The sequence below is a fragment of the Anoplolepis gracilipes genome, chromosome 14 (assembly GCF_047496725.1).
Source record: "Anoplolepis gracilipes chromosome 14, ASM4749672v1, whole genome shotgun sequence".
In the NCBI taxonomy this organism is placed as follows: Eukaryota; Metazoa; Arthropoda; class Insecta; order Hymenoptera; family Formicidae; genus Anoplolepis; species Anoplolepis gracilipes.
In genome coordinates this window covers 9,133,016-9,157,021 of record NC_132983.1, presented here as the reverse complement: position 1 = coordinate 9,157,021, position 24,006 = coordinate 9,133,016, and the positions used below count along the sequence as shown (strand labels likewise).

Here is a 24,006-nt window from a genome sequence, read left to right as displayed (position 1 = left end):
GGCGAGAAGGCCCATCCTACTGCTACGCAGTTACTAGGCGCTCATTGAATAATAGGAGGAGCGGTCTACGACTGAAAATGGATGCGTATGAGTAGCGCGGCTAGTAACAGCGTAGCGGTGGGACGACCTTCTCGCCACGCGCGTTTTACTCGCGCGGATTCGTCGATCTTTTTTAATTAATTTCTCGATAATTATTTCGAAAATCGAAAAATGGTAGAGAATTTTTCTACTCAGTTTCACCTGCTCTACCTGTATATGAGCGGTGAGGCGGTTATTACCGGACACCCTGTATATATATATATATATATATATATATATATATATATATATATATATATGTATACAGGGTGGACCATTTTAATACATCCAGTCGAATATCTCGAAAACCAAGCCCGGGACAGAAAAATGTTTCAGACAAAAGTTGTTTGGTTTCGAGGGGGCCATAAGATGGTACCATTGGTTTGACCTTGAAGAATTATTTGAAGGTCACATGAAGGTCACCTCAATTTTTTTAAATAGCATCCCCTATTTTTTATTACATATTCTTGTAGCTGACCTCGAGAGCTTTCCAAAACACTATATTCAAATGTTTCTTCATTGAGTACTTTTCGAGTTATAAAGCTCCAAAGTTGCAGTTTGAAAAAATTCAAAATATCTCGTAAAATATTCACTTTCCGATAGTCTTATCTTACATGATTCAACTAGTCAAGGCAAGATCTGGACATGATCCAACCAGTCAAGGCAAGATCTTTATCAAAGGAATTGTTCAAAATTATCTCCATTGGCTTGAATACGTAATTCCAACCTATTTTCGAAGTGCCTGACCGTTTTGAGTAAGACAACTCGCGGTATATTTGCGCAAGCTACTCTTATTCTCTCTATCATATCTTCTCTAGTTGTAGGCGCATGCTCATAAACCGCATTTTTAATATACCCCCATAAATAAAAATCAAGTGAAGTTAGATCAGGTGATCGTGGAGGCCATGCGATGGCCCCTCGTCGCCCAATCCATCTGCCATTGTATTCTCGATCTAGATAAGCTCTCACTATTGCCGCATAATGAGGTGGCGCCCCGTCCATTTGTATCCACATTCTTTGACGTGTATGAAAATCAACATCTTCAAGCAATTGTGGTAAATGATCCCTGAGAAGTTCCAAAAAATTTACACTATTAACATTTCCTTCAAAGAAATAAGGACCAATCAAGAAACCATTTATAATACCACACCAAACATTCACACTCCAGCGATGTTGATTATCTTCTTGTCTATGCCAATGTGGGTTAACATCCGACCAATAATGGCAATTATGTCTATTCAATTCACCATTATTTTTGAACGTCGATTCATCAGAGAACATAACATAATAGAAGAAATTCGGATCAGCTCGGATCATCTGTTGTGCCCATTGACAAAATTGTACACGCTACGGCATATCTGCTTGAGTAAAAGCTTGTGTTAACGTGATATGGTAAGGATGGTACTTCATTTTCTTCAAAATTCTTAAGATCGTTGTTCTCGGGATACCAATTTCTCTAGCCATAATACGACTACTTGTATGAGAATTAAGATGAATGAATGCCAAGATAACGTACACACGCACATCATCTTCATCATACTCATGATGTGCTCTTTGACGTTCTAAACGGCCTTGACGAGCTCTTAGTTCGAGGTCCCGGATTGTAGTATGATTCGGATGTTGTTCTCTTTCGGGGTAACGATTCCAGTAAACTCGCGAAGCTTCATGATAATTTAGTTGACATTCTCCGAGAACAAGGAGAATATTAACAATCTCTGAGGAACGATAATCAGCCATGGGTATTGTCGGCAGACGTAAGCCTCTGATTGTGAGTAATAAAGTTTGATACTCCGATCAACAGTGGAAGAGATTTTCGTAATCAATTGATTCCTAAATAGTGACAAATAAATTTTCTGATCGATATTTTCTTTGGAAACAATAGAGGGTATATTATTTCAAATAGACTATTTGAGATGAGTAGAACATCAAGAACAATCAAGGGATCAGTCAGGTTTGTACTTCTGTGAACAGGATTTGTAGCAATCGTCTACATGGGCCGATTATCTGTGTGTGTGTAAATGTGGGATGTGTATGTATAAGTGTGTGTGAGGTATATGTATGTGTGTATAGGTTATGTATGAATGTATGCGGAATGTGTGTGGAGTGTTCGTGTGGTGTGTGTAAGAGCATGTAAAGTGTGTGTACATGCGTGTAGGTTATGTCACATAACCTATGTGTGAGTGTGTGTGGAATATGTGTGTAGGGTGTGTGCAAGTGTATGTAAAGTGTGTGTACGTGCGCGTGTGTGTGTAGGGTATGGAGCATGTTCGAATCTTACCTTTACTGGCTGCATCATGCTCAGATCTTGCCTTCACTGGCTGGATCATGTAAGATAAGACTATCGGAAAGTGAATATTTTACGAGATATTTTAAATTTTTTCAAACTGCAACTTTGGAGCTTTATAACTCGAAAAGTACTCAATGAAGAAACATTTGATTATAGTGTTTTGGAAAGCTCTCGAGGCCAGCTACAAGAATATGTAATAAAAAATAGGGGATGCCATTTAAAAAAATTGAGGTGACCTTCATGTGATTTTCAAATGACTTTTCAAGGTCAAACTAATGGTACCATCTTATGGTTCCCTCGAAACCATACAACTTTTGTCTGAAACATTTTTCTCTCCCGGGCTTGGTTTTCGAGATATTCGACTGGATGGATTAAAATGGTCCACCCTGTATATATATATATATATAATTTTTAATATAATTTAATATATAATTTAACATAAATTTAATAATTTTATAAAATTTAATACTCACATTTAACATTAGCATAGTGGACGTCAACGCTGTCGTCGACGTCGATGTTGTCGTCGAGGCCGGTTCTGTCGCCTTCTCCGTTGCTGGAGTCGATATCCCTGTCGACATCACTCCCATAGGTCATCATCACCCGACGACGTTGTTACCGTCGACGTCGTTGTCGGCAGTGTTGTTGACACTGTGTTCTGAAAAAAAATCACTTTATTACACTCGCAATCAAGTTAAAATTGTCGTGAATCGCTCGTGCGTTTTTACTATAAAATCAAATCTCACGAATTATGTGAATACAAGTATTTCGATATTATATACGCAATACGCAACTCGATTAATATTCAGAAGTCAATAATATTTTGTCATTAAATTAAAGAATATTATGTAATTACATATTTTTTAATTCAATCACAAAATATTAACTTCTGAATACTAATCGAGCTACGTATGTAATATCGAAATACTTGTATTCGCATAATTCGTGAGATTCAACAACGATAAAATATCTTTTATTGAATGGTACCGACACGAATCTCGAAATGAGCTACACGAATTTATGAATTACACATTATTAAAATTTGATTCCAAAAATGTTTGCAATAATATGAAATTTACGTAGTTCTAAAGCTCAGTTTGGTAATATAAACTCAGTTTTACAAAATAATTTTCGAATCATAAAGAAAGCCGTTTTTTAATTAGACAAACACAGAGTTTAATAATACAATCTTACAACCAAAAATTTAGATATTAAAATTGAGATTTTTAAATTTGTATAACATTACTCACTGTTGTATCCATCCTTGCACGTCTTCTTTTTCACATAGTGTTCTGTGGATATCGTCTGTGCAATTCGATCGCGATGTTTCCCGTACACGTATCGTACACAAATTGATCACGAACAGTAGCCAGTTTTGAGCCGCTGCCTGCAGCCCCCACCACGTCGTCAGGCACACACACAACGAAGGAGTCGTGTACGAGCGCCACATGTACACGACTTCTTCGTTGTGTGTGCCTGATGACGTGGTGGGAGCTGCAGGCAGCGGCTCACGAACGAACATGAAGACATGAATCGCGAGCCGCCACGCGGCGCTTCGCGATCATGTTACATTACACCGTGCCACATGGTTGCCGATATCAGTGCGCATGCGTTCAATTCAATAATTCACAAAAGAATAAGTCAGCAGTAAGCTTATCATAAATACAATTGATACTAAATCCTTTTTTCATTCGAAACTTTTTTAAATGTACTTGCATAAGAAAAAATTACAAAAATACAATAATACTATCTTTTTCAAAGCGTCATAACCGTTCGTATGTTATAAAATTAAATTTATATATTTTAAAATTATACCAGATAAATGGTAAACATAACTTTAGTAGAAAATTTGAGAATAATTTTTTCTAGCAAAAATGTCGATGCAGATTTTAATTATTTATCGCTTCTTCAGATATCTGTATAATTTTATATTTTAAAAAATTTTAAAAGTATAAATATAAACTGAAATAAAATCGTCTGCTTAAAATTACGTACATTATTTTTTCTATTAATAATAAAAAATTTTTTTATAATATACAAATTTTCTGTAAAAAAATAATATAATGATAATATAAATAATAATATAAAAAACTTCCGATTTTAAATGATACATATTGTGTATTCTTAAATGATACATATTTTTATAAGATAAAATGAAATAAATATTATCTCCAAAACACTTTTTATATAAATTATATATAATAATATATAAAAGTTATTTTCAATATCAATGATTTTCAGTATTAATTAAGATAATTGGCAAAATATAATTCGATATTAATTAATATAACAAAATATTATTGTATATATAATTTTCAAGGTACTTTAAAAATCATATATCAAATTTTTTCTCAGGCATTATAAACAATAACACATATCACAATAAGTTATAATTGATGCATATATCTCAAAGTAATATATAAAAATGAATATAAAAAGGAATATATAACTTATGAAATGTAAAAACTAATATTACAATGAATAGAATAATATTTGACATTTCACATTATTTCTATTATTGATGTTAAACAATTATATTACATAACTAGAAATATAAATAGCATTATATGAAAATAGTAATTTATAAAAATATAAAAATAGCAAAGATAGTTTATATAATACATAACAACTTACCACTGTTGTGTATCCACAAATAAAATCTTTCATCTGTCTGTAGCGGAAATCTGTATAAACGTTTCTTATCAGATTTTTTATTCGCACAGTTTTTGTACATACATTTATCAAAGAAATTATTTACACGACACTGTTTCGACATTGTCTTTTTATAAATGTTACTTTTTTTCTACACTAACTTACGATCCCTACAACGAAACTGTAAAACAAAAAGAAGTTTCCACTTGCAACACGCAAACTAAATCTGACACGGCACAAAATGTGAAAAATCTTTCACAGATAATCACGTATAAGATCCTTTATGGACACTAACAAATGCGAAAACACAGAAGAATAAAAAATATCTCAAAAGCTTGTTAAAAAGACGTCCTGTTCGGTAACGCAACTAAACGTACACTGACGATTCCGCGATAAATTGATATAGTTTGCCTGATATACTCCCTCCCTTCTCCTTCTTATCACTGAATTAAATCTAGAAGAATTACGGAAAATCTTTGAAATATTAAATGCTATATGCATATATATATCTATATATATATATATATATATATATATATATGTGTGTGTGTGTGTGTGTGTGTATGTGTGTGTGTGTGTGTATTTATACATGCACGAATATGTATACAAGCAATTATGTTCATCGCGCGATTGCTTATATGGCTACATAAAAATGTTTCAATAATAACATATAACATGTTATTCGTAGTATATAAAAATATTGCACGCAATTACGCAATAACTAATAAAATATATGAATTAATTCATATATATGAAATTTCTTATCTATAATTTATAGATATAGCACAGACTTAAACCAAACGATAAATTTACCATCATTGTCGAAAAGTGGATGTAGCAAGGACATAAACCGAATAAGAAGTTTTACCGACAGTATCGAAAAGTGGATGTGGCTAAGGGTGCGTTCCTTTTGGACGCTTACACGCTTAAAGCGCTTATAAGCATTGCTTACGCTGTTCCATTTGGAGTTATAAGCGCTTATAAACGTATTAATGACGTCACTGTGACGTCATAACTTGTGCTAACAAATGCTTATTTCATCGAGGTAGGGCAGCAAAAGCGTGAGCGCTTACAGCGCGTGAGCGTTCATATGGAACGCACCCGTGGTATCGCATGGTGAACAGAAAAATGGATTTAAATTGTAATGTGATTAATATATGGTTAATATTTGATTAATAACTAAAATATGATTTAAATTGTACATCGGTATATGATGGTAAAATCTTTTCTACGTAATTCTTTAAGCGTAATATTGCAGTTTTCTCGCGATACTTATTAAGAATTAAAAGAATGTTTTCTACTTCTGTATTAAGTTTTAAAGAATCTCCATCGTCATCAAACAATATTTCGAACATTATTACAATTAGCGAACACAAAAGAACAATTTGTTTTTCCGCCATTTTTACATGCTCACGATGCTCATGCACCCAAAAGGAACTACTTTCCGTTTGCAATTTTAAGCGCTTAAGCAGCAAACGGAACGATTGAAAATAGCGCTTATAAGCGTGAGCGCTTACAGCGCGTGAGCGTTCATATGGAACACACCCTAAGTGTTTCCAATTCCTAAAAGTGGATGCAATGGCGCTGCTGCACAACATGTTGAAAGCGTTTTATGAAAAACGCCGGCATGGCCGCTCTCAGGTTTCTCTCTGCTACTATTTAACACCATGTTTAACACATAGACAACATATATGTTAGGTTAGATATTGGCCGAACATTATCGATCTTAACGAAATAAACCGAATTGGCACCGATGCTCTCTTCCCGCAGCATCAGAACCCCTCTCGCCCTAAGTAGGGCCTAACGCTCTGTCTATAGAAGTCTATGATGTATACATGATATTTAATTATTATTTTACTATAATAATTTAATTTGCTTATACAACCTGACACAACGTTGAGTACTTATTAGGTGTCCAATTTTCTCTATTAATATTTGCAATCCATATTGCACATCGCTCTTGATCTTTTAAGGGAAAATAGCACATTTTATACCCAGTTTTCGATGAATTTGAACAATTTTTAGCAGCACAGCTCGGCATTTTTTATTTAAAAAAGATAAATATAAAGACAGAATGCAATAGTGAATGTCAAAACAACCGTGTTTTAACAGTCTCTTCAACAATTATCACGATCAGTCTACATCGGTAATAGTATATTTAATTTTCCCTCGCTATTTCCCTACTATATATGGCGGATGAGGGAACCAATCAAAAAGTGGTCCCCGGTGTCCTAACTCTTACTAGAGGAACTCTTGTGGAAACTAGACCAGGAGGCCTATTACGGTTTTTGGATGAGTTTACTCACTTTTTACATTATCATTTCACGTGACTTTGGTCACTCAATTATGGAACGGTTGAATGAAAATGTAAAGTAACTAGGCATTTTCAGTAATAAATCTCATGTTTTCACAAATCCACTTATGACTATAGAGCGTAAAAGTAAGGTTAAAATCATAAAAGTTATTAGGTTTGTTTTGTATTCCTGCACTTCTGAACTAGTGCAGTAAGTTAGAACGAGAAAAAGTATATTTGTCTTATTTTAACTTATTGCACTAGTTCAGAAGTACAGGAATAAAAAACAAACCTATTTATTATTAGAAAATAATAAAATGAATATTACTGAACATAAAAAAAAAATTTTTATTAAATTATATGAAAAAAAATGAAGATTTTGCAAAAGGTCGCTTACGCTATAACAGTAGTAATAAAATAATATTAGTAAGTGTATATATTTTATCAATATACACATTAAAATTATTAGTAACAATATCTCAATATTTCATTTATAATAGAAAAATATATAATAATATATAAAAATATATAATAATTTTACTTTTTCACGTGAAATTTTGTGTCGAGCTAGCTCACACGGGCATTTTCGTATTTTCACGAGATGAGATCAATCGTAATTGGGTGAGTTGTTCACTTTCGTCATTTTCACCCAATCCGAAAACCGTAATAAACCCCCTGTGTTGTGTCCAAATGAACTTACCTTGAAACGAACGTTGCCAATGAATTTTATATAGTGATTTTATATCTATGATTTTTATATATCTATGGATAGCTACTACCGTTTGCTTGCTTCGCTCTTCGCTCGCGCATGACCGTAGGCAACTTTGCTTCAACATCAAAGGTACCGATACGTAGTTGCGCTGTTGCATTATACTCGATTATATAGTGTGATGTGACACCGCGTATCCTATATGGAAATTTCGTGGCCCTGATTTAAGACGTCAATGGCTCGCCGTTATTCGTATTTGTAATAGTTTTAAGATAACAAAGAAGGCGAGAGTCATAAGTTTTTCTCTCATCTTTCTGTTCTCTCGCACGAGAGATTATCCCGCAGTTATTTTCGCATTCGAATTTTATTACGATGGCTGAAAATCGGGATGCGATACTGGCTGACTTTCAGGTAAGCCAGCTGATTTTCCGCACAACTTGATTCGTACACAACATAAATGCATTGTTAGGTTATGGTTACATTTAGATGACATTGTGATATTTGGACGTTCGAAGCAAATTTCATTGCTTCTGTTTTTTTTCTCCCGATAATTGTCACAAGTACTCGAAATTGATCGAGCGATCAAATATGGGTCTTTTACATTTGCCCTTATATTTCTTGATATTATAAAGTTATAAACATTGTCAAATAAAAAAAAACTGTCGATTTCTTTGTTACGTTATTTTTGTAAGAGTCTGCGAAATAGAAATATTTAGATCAGAGCTTTATTATGTATTTTACGAGTTTTGAAAATACAGATTTTTAAATCGAAAATGCTTATGTCAAGTATAAATTTTTGTATCACATTTACAGGCGTGCACTGGAATCGATGATTTCGGAGAAGCTATTCTATATTTGGAAGAAACAAACTGGGATCTACTGGTAAATATAAATATAACCTAGACAGTACGCACAATATTTATAACATGTATACGAAATATTTATAATAATTATTTGAATATTTTATAAATATTAAAATATTTCAAAAATATTTCTGTAATCTTAGATTAAATAGATCATAAAGATTTATCACAGACTATGTTTACACTTTATATGTTACTTTTAATCAGATTTAATAACATCCATAGTTCTAAAACTGAACAATCACAGCTATTCCTCTGAGGAATGGAATAACTATGATTGACTAGCCTTAGAATTATGATTGTTATTAAATTCAATATGATTGTTATTAGGAGTGAAGTCTAACCGTAGTCATAAATATTTCAGCAAATATTTAAGAAATATTTACAAAATATAACTACAAATATTTGTTTTTTTTATTTACTATATATATTGTATAAAATATACATATATATATATATATATATATATATATATATGTGTGTATATTTAATAATATAGTATAATATATTAAATAGTTTTTTTAAATTTTTTTCTTAATGTATATTAAATATTTGTCATAAATATCATGTGCTGTCTAGAAACAGAATCATGAGATTATAATAATAGTTTCATTTATTAAAACATATATTTTTTGTATAGGCTGCAATAAATAAAGCTATGCCTCAAGGTACGCAACAGCTACCCTCTGAAATGACTTCGGATATAGAAATGATAGAGGAAATTAAAGTAACACCACATTCGTCTTCGTCAAAGCTACAAACTGCTCAAAGCTCAAAAAAGATAGGAAATACAAAAGCAGATGTAGTAGAAAGTGCGAAACCTGGAACAAGTAGACCTAAAAGTTGTATGAGGAATAGAACACTTACATTCCACATTAACTATCTTGATAATGTTTATAAAATAAATTTGTCTGAATTATCCACTTTGAGTAAGTGTGGATTATCAATCATGTTGTTACTTAAAAATTAGCAAAAACAAATAAATAATCACTAACATTGGATTATATATTTTTAGAAGATCTTAAGCAATTTATATGGTATAAAACAAATATAGCACCCTGTCAACAACATCTTCATGGATGGAAAAAGGAACCCCAAACATCGAATATAATATTGCAAACGTTAGATCTGCCTAGAGAAAATACATTGTACCTGTCATCATTATCGCAAGATGGCGATTTGTCTCACGAGACGTAAGTTTTTAAAGTAAAATATTTTGCTTTAATGCAATTTTGTAGTTGTTATAATAATAATAATAATAATTGTTACAATTGAACTACATTTTTTTAAATTTATTTAAGGGTAAATCTGTCAGATCGTATGATTCAAACTTACACTTTGAATGTAAAGGATGAAGTACATAATAAAACATATAATCTAAAGTTTCCTGGTACACGTACTGTATTAGAAGTGAAGACGGACATCTATTCATTAATAGATGTACCTGTACGAAATCAGCAATGGAAAGGTTGGCCTAGTTCATTAAAGGACGATAATGTAATACTGGCACAAAGTGGGATTTGTTACCCAGAACATGATTTATCCGTCGGAAAACTTCCTGCAAAGGAAGAGAAGAAGGTAATATCTTATTAAGAATAAATTCTTTTTTTTTATAACAAATTTATATATAAAAATTTATAATATTTGTCTCTCTCTTTCTCTCTCTCTTTTTCTTTTTCTCTCTGTGTTTAGAAGGTTATAGATTTGATTGACAGCGATAGTTCCATAGATGAACCAGAGGATGTGGAAGAATTTGAAGATGTTCCTGAAACGTTTACGGTCGAGGACGATATTTTCATAGATGATGTTAAGTCTACTAAAATAGAGCGCCTCAGTGAGTGTATATTAAAACATAAGAAAAAACTACTTCGTTTTATTTAAGTAATAGAATATGTGTCTAATATCAGTAAGTAAATGAGAATTTTTTACATATATATATATATATATATATATATATAAAAAGTGCCAGAAAATGTAGTGGATGAAGTGATGGGCACATTACATTTCGCGGAGCAATTCGAAAAACGGTATGGACCAGCACACCCGGAATTTTTTGCCGGTACATTCGAAGATGCCCTAAAAGAATCGTGTTTGAAACCAGCAAAAGAGGTTTGTTTTAGCTCTTGTGCCACAAAAGTATTATTTTCATTGCAAACATCTCTGAAGTGTGCTTTTTATATTGCAGAGAAAATTATTAGCTGTATATTTGCATCACGATAATAGTGTATTAGCAAATGTCTTTTGTACTCAATTGTTAGGCTTTGAAACTGTGCTTCAACTCCTCTCAGCAAATTTTATAGTGTGGGGTTGGGATATCACATATGAATCTAATAAAGACAGGTAAATTGTGCAAATGTAATATACAGGATGAGTAAAAAGTATAGAAACTCTGAAAAATCCCGATAAATATAAGTTTTACAGAAAAATGTTTCAAACAAAAGTTATATAGCTTTGAGAGGGGCACAGGATGGTGTCATTGATTTGACCTTAATTGCTTGAAGGTCACCTTCGATTTCTTAAATGGGATACCCTATTTTAAATTGCATCCTGCAGCTCACTTTGAGAGCTTTCCAAAACACTATAATAAAACTTCTTTTGTTAAGAATATCCTGAAATATTTTAAAGTTTGTCATGATATTTTTTAATATAAAATATGAAAAAAATAAATAGATCTTCCCTTGGATGGTCAGATCCTTCCTCGATCTTGCCTTAAATTCTTTTTCTATAAAACTTACACTTTCCGAGATTTTTTAGGGTTTCCATACTTTTCCTGCATAAAAAAAATTTTGCTGAATTTAGCAAACAATCATTAAATTCGCTCGTTTAATTCTCAGATTTCTATATTCTGTAACTCAAACTCTTGGTACTGTTGGTTCATTGGCTGTATCAAGCATAGATGTTGATACCTTGCCAGTTTTAATGATTATTATGAGATCTAGATCTAATACAGAGATATTCACTATCGTACATGGCAATGTGGGAGTTAACGAGTTACTGACGAATTTGGTACAAGCTGTCGATATATTTCAAGTAAGAAGTGCAACTATTTTATACACTGTTGAGAAATATTGTTCATACTTCTTACATGTATATATTTACTTTGCTCCATCAAAACGTGAATATATAAATACCAATTTTATAAATATAATTATTATTCTTGTTGAAATATAGGAACAAAGACGAGCTGATATTGGCGTTGAAGAAGAACGACAGGCTAGAGAAAGAGTTAAGCAAGAACAAGACAGGGCATATCAAGAAAGTTTAGCAGCTGATAGGTAATAAAAAATTCAATATTTATTATACAGGGTGTAAAAGATAAAAAAACTTTACTAAAATATGGAAACACTTTGTTAAACATTATATAATGAAAACAAACATGAATAACGGGTAATTTTTTTTCCACTGTAACATGATAACAAAATGATCTATGTTTATATAACATTTTTTTCATTTCTGTTCTCACAGAACATACTGACCAAGTTTAATCGTTTAACTTTGAAACATCCACTGTATAAAATATATATATACGTGTATAATACTTGCACAGAACATAGATAATTTACATGGATCGATAAATGTAATATTTGTAACATATTTTAAGAGCAAAAGAAGAAGCGAAACAAATGCAAGAAGAACTTGAAAAGAAAAAGAAAGAACAAGCCGAAAACGAAAGATTAGCAGAAGAAGCGAGGAAAGAAGCTCACAGACAAGCTGTAGAGTCTAGTTTACCACCTGAACCGCAACAGGGAGCGGGCGATGGTGTAATGAAAGTAAGAGTACGACTCCCAGCTGGAAAATTCCTGGAGCGTAAATTTCAGCCGGACACGCCGTTACAAACGCTCTTTAATTTTCTTATTGTGGAGGGTTATCCTACAGAAGAATATAAACTTCTGTCTAGTTGGCCTCGAAGGGATGTAAGTAGATGATGTAAGCATTTAAGTTTTTATTATGTAAATATTTATTTGAAATTTGTTTTAGATTATATTCTTTAAAATTGAAATAAAATTAATCTTTTAGCAAAGATTCATTTTTATAAAATGTTATTCGAAGTATTTATAATGTACTAATCAATATATTTGTTCCAGTTAACATCGATGGATTCAAAACTCACCTTGATGGAATTAAAATTCTGTCCACAGGAAACAGTAATTTTAGAAGAACGATAAATAATACGTTATAATTAAATTTAAATATAGAAATTAAGTGTCGCAAATATTCTACAAAAATGTATTTATTTAACAATCTCGAGATAGAAACAGCAAATTATAGAGTCCCGTTTATCTTGCAAATATGTATACATTTTTACGCTGAATTTTTCCTGTACAATGTACGAGTCGTATATGACGAATATAATGTTATTTCATAAAAAAAAAGTTTTTTCCATGCATACATATATTATATACTTTAAACTCCCAGAAATAAATCGAATTCTGATCAATTTTAAACAAGAGCTGTGTCTTTGTTATAAACACACATTGCTGGGCAACATAAATGACGAGGGTAATATACATGAGAATTTATGTTGAGATATACTATATATGTGAGTGAATGTATGTGTGCGCACGTGTGTGTGTGTGTAATGAAAAAGGAAATTGTTATGCTTTGTGGCACTAATTTGTTTTTCTTTGCATCATAAATATAAAGATGCCGCAAACACAATATCACGTTTTATAAGTTTGATCGCCTCACTAAATTTATTTTCTAGATCTGTATTTCCAATACCCTTTGCAGCTTGACACAGTTGTCGAAGCACTTCTTCTAAACGACGCATGCACCTAATAATGGATCCTGAAATGTTTTTTATATGTATATATATAAAACATTACATATAACATATATATAGGATATATATATATATATATATATATACAGGGTGTCCGGTAATTACCGCTCCACCTGTCTATGGCAGATAGAGCAGGTCAAACTGAACATAAAAGTCCTCTACCATTTTGCGATTTACGCAATAATTATTAAACTATTAATTAAAAACGCTCAGCGACGATAATATATATATATATATATATATATGTATATGTATATATACAGGGTGGGCCATTTTAATCAATCCAATCGAATATCTCGAAAACGAAGCTCGGGGAGAGAAAAATGTTTCAGGCAAAAGTTGTTTAGTTTCGAGGGGGCCATAAGAAGGTAGCATTGGTTTGACCTTGAAGAGTTATTTGAAGCTCACATGAACGTCATGTTTAATTTTTTAAACGGGTCACCCTATATATTATTGCATATTCTTGTAGCTTATTTCGAGAGCTTTTCAAAACACTATAATCAAATGTTTTTTCGTGAAATATTTTTCCAGTTATAAAGCTTCAAAGTTGCAATATTTTGACATAAAATACAAGATATCTCATAAAATATTCATTTTTCGATTATCTTACCTTAATACTTTTATGCACAGAATAATGAGACGAATCAATTGGTGTAATTAAAACACATAATTATGTTAAAGTAAAAATGTATAACTGCTAGTTACAAATTCAGATTTTTTCTTAAAGATAATTATGTGTTTTAATTACGCCAATTGATTTGTCTCATTATTCTGTACATAAAAGTATTAGGGTAAGATAAAAAATGAATATTTTACGAGATATCTTGTATTTTATGTCAAAATATTGCAACTTTAAAGCCTTATAACTCGAAAAGTACTTCACGAAAAAACATTTGATTATAGTGTTTTGAAAAACTCTCGAAATAAGCTGCAAGAATATGCAGGGTTGGGGAAGTTAATTTTTTTTTTTAACTAAGTTAAGTTGAAAGTTAATTGGCAATAAATTAAATAAGTTAACATTTAAAGTTAAAAACAAAAACTAACTTAGTTAAAAGTTAAGTTAAAAAGTTAAAAATTAAAGTTAAAAGTTAACGTTAATTATATAAAACTACATTTTTTGCATAATTAATCTTTTAATTGATATTTTAATTTAGGCTATAATAAAAAGATATATAAAAAAGTAGAAAATATATTTTTCTTTCATATAAATTATAAAAGACTATCTTTTTATTTTTTATTTTTCTTTATATACTATTAATTGGAATTTTAAATAGAGTTCTTCTAAAGTCCCTAATTTATTTCTTTCCCAAGCACTCTAATAATTCTTTATCTAATAACAAATCGACATATAAACAAATAAAATAGCTTTAATATATATATATATATATATATATTTTATACATTACGATCATCAATTTTCATATGACTTTGATATTAATAAATTATTTATTAACTGATATAAAAAAAAAGTTAATAAGTTAACTTAAAATTAACTAGTGTAAAGTTTATGGCATTTAAAATTAACTAAGTTAAGTTAAAAGTTATTAACTTTTTAACTTAACTTTTAACTATTTAACTAGTTACTACCCAACCCTGAGAATATGTAATAATATATAGGGTGACCCATTTAAAAAATTAAACATGACGTTTATGTGACCTTCAAATGACTCTTCAAGGTCAAACCAATGCTACCTTCTTATGGCCCCCTCGAAACTAAACAACTTTTGCCTGAAACATTTTTCTCTCCCCGAGCTTCGTTTTCGAGATATTCGATTGGATTGATTAAAATGGCCTATCCTGTATATAATATCGTTCACTGAGCGTTCTTAATTAATAGTTTAATAATTATTGCGCAAATCGCAAAATGGTACAAGACTTTTATGTTTAGTTTGACCTGCTCTATCTGCCCTAGAGAGGTGGGGCGGTAATTACCGGATACTCTAAATATATACATACAGGGCGAAGAAAAAGTATGGAAATCTTCAAAAAGTATGAAAAATCTCGAAAAATGTTTTACAAAAAAAAAATCTAAGGTAAGATCGAGGAAAGATCCGGCCATCTAAAGCAAGATCTATTCATTTTTTTCATTTATTTCGCTTTATATTAAAAAGTATCATGAACTTTAAAATATCTCAGGAAATTCTTAATCAAAAGAAATTTTATTATAGTGTTTTGGAAAACTCTCAAAGTAAGCTACAAAAATATGCAATTAAAAATAGGGTTTTCTATTTAAGAAATTGAAGATGGCCTTTACATGACCTTCGAGCGACTATTTAAGGTCAAATCAATGACACCATCTTATGTTCCTCTCGAAACCATACAACTTTTGTCTGAAACATTTTTCTATAAAACTTATATTTTTCAGGTTTTCCATATCCTTTTTCCTCACTCTGTATATCAATATAGGGAAAAAATGAAGTTTAGGATTTATCAATGCAACTCAATATAACAAAATATGCACATGCTAATATATATGTTTACCTTCAAATATATCTGTCATTTTGCAGATTTGTAAGAACGTTGCGCCTTTACACCAAGCGTATATAACATCCATTAAATACGGTTTAAATCTATCGACGTATGCATCCTCGTCTAATTCCAAATTGGCCTCTGTCGAAACTTTCGCTATTCTTCGAGCCAGATCTTGCATCTGTCTGAGGGGACCGCTTAATTCCTCTGTACTTTTAGGCATTTCGTTCGATTTTTCATCGCATACGAAACAACTTATTAATGCCACCATTTGTGGCACACTTAAAGCGTTAAAGAGACCATTAAAGATCATCTCTGTCATTAATAGCTCATCGGCACCGTTCAGTTCGCAAGCTACACGTCCTTTCAGTTCTATAATGTCCGCCGATGTACAATACGCCATCCTTCTTAAAACTCGCTTCCTGCATTTGAGTTCATCCATCTGAAGTATAGATTTAGCCTGCTTAAATTCTTCCTTGGCCTGCTTAAGCTGTACGGCCAACTCCTCTTTGTGCAAAAATTGTTCGTATAATACATTTACGTTAGGGTCCTACAAACATAACAAAGTTAAATGATTATCGATAAAAAAAGATACATATACGGTGATAAGTTGAATAATTAAGATATTTTACAATAAGCAAAGCATAAAATTTCGAGTGATTTTAGAGGTTTTTGGACGCAGGATTAAATTGTTTATTAGATCACAAAAAATCTTAGCTAGAATGTTTCACATCACTCTGTATATACTTATCACTTACTTTGTGTAAAGGATGCACATACAATCTTTTTTCTAGCGCTTCAATTTTTTTAACAGTATCTTTAAAAGCTTGGTCCTCTATGCGCATATCTGTAATAGGATTGAGTAATGGCGGACCATTTGGGTATCTCCTTTTTACTTCTCGTATTGTTTTCAGTACACTTTTTCTATTATCAGGCGGTCTGAGGTCTTTCGGGTAATACAATCTGAGTGAACTGATTTGAGAAATTAAATTATGCAAAACGGGAACTACTTCCATTTCGCCTTCTTCATCTTTGCGACACGGAATTGGACAGCCTTCTTTAGAATCTTTCGATATGTGAAGTAAAACATCAACGACAATGATAGTCTTATCTTTTACTGGATTTTTCGGATTTTTCTTCTTAAAATTGACTATAATACCCCAATCGAACGTTTCAAACTCGTTTTTCACCTGCAATATGTATGAACAAATTAAATATTCCATCCGAAATGGCGGAAATGTAATAAATAATAAATATACTTTTACTAGTCTTCCGGGTTGCAAAAATGGAAGCAAATACTGCGGTTGCGTCATAAATGATCGAAACTGTCCGGTCAGCCGATCAAGTTGTTCGCGTATATCATGATAAGAAGAAATCTCATCATATCTCTCGACGTTCACGGTGTTGTAAGTAGTGTATAATTCCTTTACCTCTGTAAAAATGGAACCGAGACGATGTTAACAATCGACTTAAACACAATTTTTAAACTGCTAATATAATGTTAACTATTAATTAATGACTTACTATTATACAAGGCCGGAATACCAGCTTGATTTTGAAACTGGAAGAAGCTTCTTTCCAACATATACTCTGGATTAATCTCTTCTACTCGAAGAAGATTAAGGACCATATTATATGTCAAGTGAAACGCAGAGTTGATTGGATCTGGCTTTCCTTGAACGATAGCTTTACCGACAACTGGACTAACTTGTTCATCTATCATCAATATGACAATACCTTTATCGTCCAGACCTCTCCTACCCGCACGACCTGACATTTGGATGTATTCACCCGATGTGATCCAACGGAAATCCTTACCATCGAATTTACGGGGTGCCGTAAACAAAACTGTTCGCGCAGGCATGTTCAAGCCCATCGCGAATGTTTCGGTGGCGAAAAGCGCTTTAATCAAACCCTCCCCGAATAATATCTCGACTGTCTCCTTTAAAATCGGCAAAAGTCCACCGTGATGAATACCTATTCCACGTCGCAAAAGTGGTAACAAGTTCGTAACTTGCGGTAACTTTTTGTCCTCGTCGTTAAGGACGTCTATTGCATTATTGAAAACCTCGTCCACCAATTTCTTTTCTTCCAATGTGTTCAAATCTAACTTGGCCATTTGCATCGCGTAAACCTCGCAGTCTTTCTTTGAAAAACTGAAGATTATCACGGGAGCGAAATTTCTCTCCATGATCATTTTTACCATTTTGAAGATATTCGTTTGTCCACTGTTTGTAGCGCGCAAGCCACCTTTACGACCTTTCGTGTCGCCTTTAGCCGCATCACCTATATTCTGTAGACAGGCCATGGCTCTATTGAAATTTTCCTCTTTAAATTGACCATTCTCATCTACAACCTGTTTTATAATAAATAAATGTAATAGATATGTTGCATATTTTTTTATTTATTATTAAGCAGGAACTCTATGTATCATCTACATAAAAAATTAATACATCTAATACATTTCAAAATTTATGAATTTGGAAAACACTTTTTTACCTTTTTAAAATATAAAATTAATAATTAATTTGTGAATAAATATTTGCTTATAAAATTTAATTTAAATCTCAAAATCGTAAATATTATCTTATATCAAACTAATTTTTTTATAACTGTACAAAAATTCATGAAAATGAAACTTTAATTCTACAGGGCAAATGTTTACTTCAATTAATTATTAATTTTGCATTTTAAAAAGCTAAGAGTGCTTCAATGTAAAATTCATAAATCTTGAAATGTATTAAATTTATTAATTTTTAATACAACTGATCCATCCAGTTCTTTCTTAAGCTGGTATAATTTCATTAAATTATCACTAACCAGATGAATACCATCGCCGCCAACTGGAAATATGTAATGTTGCAATGGAGTAGGTCTGTAGTCTGTAGAGACCACATGGCAAGGTTGATTGTGCAAGTGTGCCACCCATTCTGCAAATTGTCGTGCGTTTGGTATAGTAGCAGAGAGAAATACGTAATGTACATTGTCCGGCAACAATATAAGTGTCTCCTCCCATACCACACCTCTCTCTTTATCGCGCATGTAATGAATTTCGTCAAAGATGACCCAACCAACCTCACGCATTACCTATAGAAGTCATATTCATGTTCATTCACAGAAATAGATGTTATATAAATATATATATTTTTTAATATATTTTTTTCTTATATAATATATATTTAGATTGTAATAAGATAGGAAACATTCCTATTTTCATAATTTTAATAATGAAACAAACCTCTGAGCCTCTGTATAGCATATTACGTAAAATTTCAGTAGTCATAATTAATACGCTAGCTGTTGGATTTATAGTAACATCACCTGTTACTAGACCAACATCTTTAAATTCCTCATGAAACTCTCTATATTTTTGATTACTTAATGCTTTAATTGGGGTTGTGTATATTACTCTCTGCTTTTCCTTAAGTGACAATGCTATTGCATATCTATAAATTACAAAATGATATAGAATGGAAAAGCCATTGAAAAAGATTGTTCATTCTTCAAAAATAAAATACTTACTCAGCTACAACAGTTTTACCAGCTGAAGTATGAGCGGAAACAAGAACAGACTGATTGTGCTCAATGCATAAAATTGCTTCCTTTTGGAATGGATCAAGTATAAATTTATATTCTTTGGCTGGTTTTCCCTGTTTATGTTCCAAAGGTATATATTCTTGTTCAGGAGGAATAGCAATTTCATGCATACAAGATTCCATAGTCTCTATATTATGTACTTTTATTCGACATGCTACATCTTCTAGACTGAAGAAATGTTTTATTAATTATTAATATATATTAATTATAATTCCAGTTACAATTCGATATATTATTAAAGAATTAAATATAACTAAACAAATTTATAAAATATGTATCTCTGTATTATACTTATTGCAATTTTATAAAATAATACAAGCATAGTATCAAAAATATAAAGTAACTACTAAGTTAATTATAAATAACATATGTATGTACTTATTAACAAAATATACTGAATTCAAAGCATGTAAGATGTAAGGAGGCTTACTTGATGTCATCCAGAATAGGATCATGCCGCAACTTTTTAACAAGTGATTTATCATCTTCTGTGTCAAGTTGTCGCTTTATTCCCGCATCCAGTTCAATTTTTCTACACATTTAATTATAGAATAAATAAATATCTACAGCCACAAGGTTGCCTTTTATAAAGATTAAGAATCGCTCACTTACTTCGAAATATCGGGTATCTCTACATCATCGCCGTGCTCGTCAAAGACGTCAAATAAATCTTCGGTAAAATTCGCCATTATTTATTAAAAATTATTATTACCTCGACACTCTAAAACACTCAAAACACAGAATTCTATATAATACATTAAAAACCCAAACATTTCTTCAATTATATACTTACATGCACAACTACTAACTACTAACCCTATCCTCTACCACGACACAGTATAAATAGTAAGTACAGTAAGTGCACTTCTCAAAAAAGTTGGTAATCAATATGGAGGCTTGCACAACTAACAATATGGCGGACTGTTGCTTGGCAACACTGATTTATTTAAATTCAAATTGACATTTGAAATCAGATAAAAAGATATCAAATAAAAAAAGAGTAAATATTTAATAGATATCAAGTAAATATAGATAATATAAAATAAATCAAATAAAAAGATATCAAATGAAAAAAGAGTAAATATTTAATAGATATCAAGTAAATATAGATAACATAAAATTTTAAATATTAGTAAATTAAATATTAAATATTAAATATTAGTAAATTATTAAATATTAGTGTAAATATTAATATTAATTAGTATTAATTTATTAAATATATAATGAATAATAAAAGTGGTTACTGCTATGCATATTCACAAATTGTAACAGTGTTAGCATTGGAAAAATAGGAGCAAAAGAAACTTTATTTCGATTTCCGAAAGATCCAGAAAGGTAAGACTATATATTATATTAAAAATTATTAAAATTATTATAATGAAAATAATAAATGCATTATTTCTATATTATGTTGTAATAAAATACATGTCATATGATATATTTAACAGGTGCAAATTGTGGATAGCAGCATGTAACAAGAAAGAATTATATAGCAAGGATCCTGTTACGCTATATAATAATTATAGAATATGCAAGAAACATTTTAATAATAAAATGTTTTTGAATTTTGAAAAAACAATTAAGATTACAGCCACACGCTATTTCATCATCAAATGATAATATTGGTACATATATATCAATTATTCTTAGTATTATTTTATCTATTTTTAAAAAATATTATTAATTATAATTAATACATATATGTATTCATTTAAATATATTTATTTTTTTTTTATATTTTTATATATTTTTTTTTCAAGACGCATTAGAGAATTTCTTTGGCGCTGTGCGTAATCAACATGGTAAATGCATTTAATCCTACTTCAATACAATTTTATTACTCGTTTAAAAAATTATTTTGTATAAATTATTGTCAAGTTAACACAGGAAATTGTGAAATAGATACAGATGAAATGTTAGTTAAATGTACAAATTTTCATGAAACAGATATGTTAAAAATTCAGACAGTTAATAATAACGCTTTTGTTAATATGGAAATTGATAATTGTGATTACCGTAACATGGCAATAACTGAAGAAAATGCATTCATGTATATTTGTGGGTATTTATTAAAACGTTGTTTTATAAAGCATACATGCGAAACATGTAAATTACTTTTAGAGGAAAATATTGATTTAGACAATTCAAAATTATATAGTTACTTCAGAGCATATGACAATACAGAAAATACATTTGGCCGTTTGCATATTCCAAGTTCTTTCTTTCTGCAGTATATTAAAGAAATGCATACAAAATTTTTTGAAAATTTTTTTATTATAAAACAATCTAATGTAGTGCAAAAGTTTATAATCATTTTATCAAAAATAAAATTTTCTCATTCATGTTCTAATTTTCCAAAAAATTATTTAATTAAATTTTATATTAGAGTTCGTTTATTTTATACTTTAAAATTTACCAACCGAGACTTTAAAGAACAAAAAAACATAATAAAAAAATAAGAATTTTGCAAAATAAATAAAATAAAGTACTGCAATATTTAATTTATGGTTATGTTTATTTTATTTATGTTTTATGCATTATTTCAATTTTATTTCCATTTAACAAAAGCTTTTTTAACTAATTATCTATGAATAAATGTATATATATTATGCATGTATACGAATATATGCCTATATTTACTAATATATATTAGTATGAATGTATATTTACGAATGTATATTATCTATAAGTACTAATATATAAATGTAAATATATAAATATGTAAATAATTTACACAATTAACTATATGCATGTTGACTACACAATAAGTAATATAAGAAATCTATATATTTTTAATCGCTTGTATTTTCAATTTATGAACTTAATAAAATTCTACTTAATTATTAATTTTATTTAATCTACTTATTTAATATTATTTAATCTATTTAATTCTATTTAACTTTATTCAAATAATCAGTCCGTTTTTTTCACTCGCTTTTACGACTCGTCTGCACTTTTTCTTTGCGCACTGACTTGATCGCAAACATAAAGAAATTTTTCTTTACGTCCATGCCCTCCAGAGATCTAGTCCAGCACTAAATTGTTTCTGTTTCGAAAATATCAAAATTACACGCATACTTCTAAAAGAATTCCGACACAGTATAAATATTTTTATAATAATTTTAATAATTTTAAAATAATAAAATTTTTATAATATTTACTTATACTGTGGTTCCGAGCTTCATGTTCAATAGGTATACATAGAAGAAATCTTCATCCGCTGCAAGAAATTCATCACTCGCATTAATCGTCAAATAAGAGAATTGTACCTTTTACACTTGTTGATTTTAACATTTTACATTTTTATTCAGATCGAAATCACAGTATATCTACTTATTACTGTAGAAATATATACTCGCTTTTAATTTAATTATCAATTTATTACTTTCTCCTTGCGCACTGGTAAAGAGCTATCACAGATACAAGTAGACCAGCACGCCGCGGCATGTAAATGTACACTGCGCGATAATGATTTATTCCCTGAATTCTCCCGCGGGGCAAAAGGAATGTTGAGGAATGTCAATAATATTTACTTAAAATACTAAAGCTAAACGGCAGATTATATATATATATATATATATATATATATATATATATATATATATATATATGTTTATATAACCCGGTGTTTGGCCTTTTATTTAAATTTTATTAGTTTTGGATTATATATATATATATATATATATATATATATATATAATCTATATATAATATTATATATATAATATAATATTATTAATAAATATATTTTTTAAATATATTTTTAATATATTTTTATATTTTTTTGGTTATTATTTAACTAATATATTTTTTATAATTTTATTAATAATAAAAAATTCTATAATTATAAATTGCTAATTTATTTTTATTTAAAAATAATAATATAATAATTTATATAAAATATAATATAAATTTAATAATATAATGCAATAGAAATATAATAATTTATAAAGACAATAATAATATAATAACATAATGTAAATATATATATATATATATGTCAAAAATTATGGCACACATATGTAGACAATATCATTTGTTAAGTAATTTGCTATTTAAATTAAAGCGCATGCGCTCGCACAACCAACAACATGACGGATCGTTGCCACAAAACAACAATGAAACATAGACTTCTATAGACAGAGCGTTAGGCCCTAATTAGGGTGAGAGGGGCTCTGATGCTGCGGGAATCTCTTTGCATCGGTGCCAACTCGGTTTATTTCGTTAAGACTCGATAATGTTTGGCCAATATCTAACCTAACATATATGTTGTCT

General features: G+C 30.3%; 2 protein-coding genes and 1 pseudogene across 10 annotated transcripts; 1 reads left to right on the top strand and 2 right to left on the bottom strand.

The window, feature by feature from the left end:
• Window positions 1-753: 753 nt before the first annotated feature.
• On the bottom strand, window positions 754-1,434 carry LOC140673408 (uncharacterized; annotated as a pseudogene).
• A 6,669-nt stretch (window positions 1,435-8,103) lies between these two features.
• On the top strand, window positions 8,104-13,126 carry Casp (Fas associated factor casp). 4 transcript variants are annotated; one of them, XM_072906617.1, is made up of 12 exons: window positions 8,104-8,151; window positions 8,833-8,901; window positions 9,523-9,811; window positions 9,898-10,075; window positions 10,184-10,460; window positions 10,575-10,716; window positions 10,846-10,991; window positions 11,068-11,222; window positions 11,717-11,912; window positions 12,054-12,157; window positions 12,484-12,796; window positions 12,968-13,126. In XM_072906617.1, the coding sequence occupies exons 1-12, from the start codon at window positions 8,119-8,121 to the stop codon at window positions 13,046-13,048; spliced, it is 1,983 nt and encodes a 660-aa protein (XP_072762718.1). In that variant the 5' UTR covers window positions 8,104-8,118; the 3' UTR covers window positions 13,049-13,126. The 4 variants fall into 4 exon arrangements, with proteins under 4 accessions (XP_072762718.1, XP_072762717.1, XP_072762716.1 ...); XM_072906616.1 differs by lacking the exon at window positions 8,104-8,151 and adding an exon at window positions 8,158-8,430 and having other exon boundaries at window positions 10,578-10,716; XM_072906615.1 differs by lacking the exon at window positions 8,104-8,151 and adding an exon at window positions 8,158-8,430.
• Window positions 13,096-23,002, bottom strand: Mtr4 (exosome RNA helicase Mtr4). Of its 6 annotated transcripts, none has more exons than XM_072906610.1 (11): window positions 22,893-23,002; window positions 20,344-20,460; window positions 20,162-20,263; window positions 19,657-19,899; window positions 19,373-19,580; window positions 18,955-19,221; window positions 17,659-18,490; window positions 17,394-17,566; window positions 16,893-17,324; window positions 16,147-16,684; window positions 13,096-13,670 (listed from the first exon to the last, which is right to left on the bottom strand). In XM_072906610.1, exons 2-11 carry the CDS (start codon window positions 20,418-20,420, stop codon window positions 13,513-13,515), a joined length of 3,030 nt encoding a protein of 1,009 aa, XP_072762711.1. In that variant the 5' UTR covers window positions 20,421-20,460; window positions 22,893-23,002; the 3' UTR covers window positions 13,096-13,512. The 6 variants fall into 6 exon arrangements, with proteins under 6 accessions (XP_072762711.1, XP_072762714.1, XP_072762713.1 ...); XM_072906613.1 differs by having other exon boundaries at window positions 20,344-20,452; window positions 22,893-22,981; XM_072906612.1 differs by lacking the exon at window positions 22,893-23,002 and adding an exon at window positions 20,525-20,610 and having other exon boundaries at window positions 20,344-20,452.
• Window positions 23,003-24,006: the final 1,004 nt, after the last annotated feature.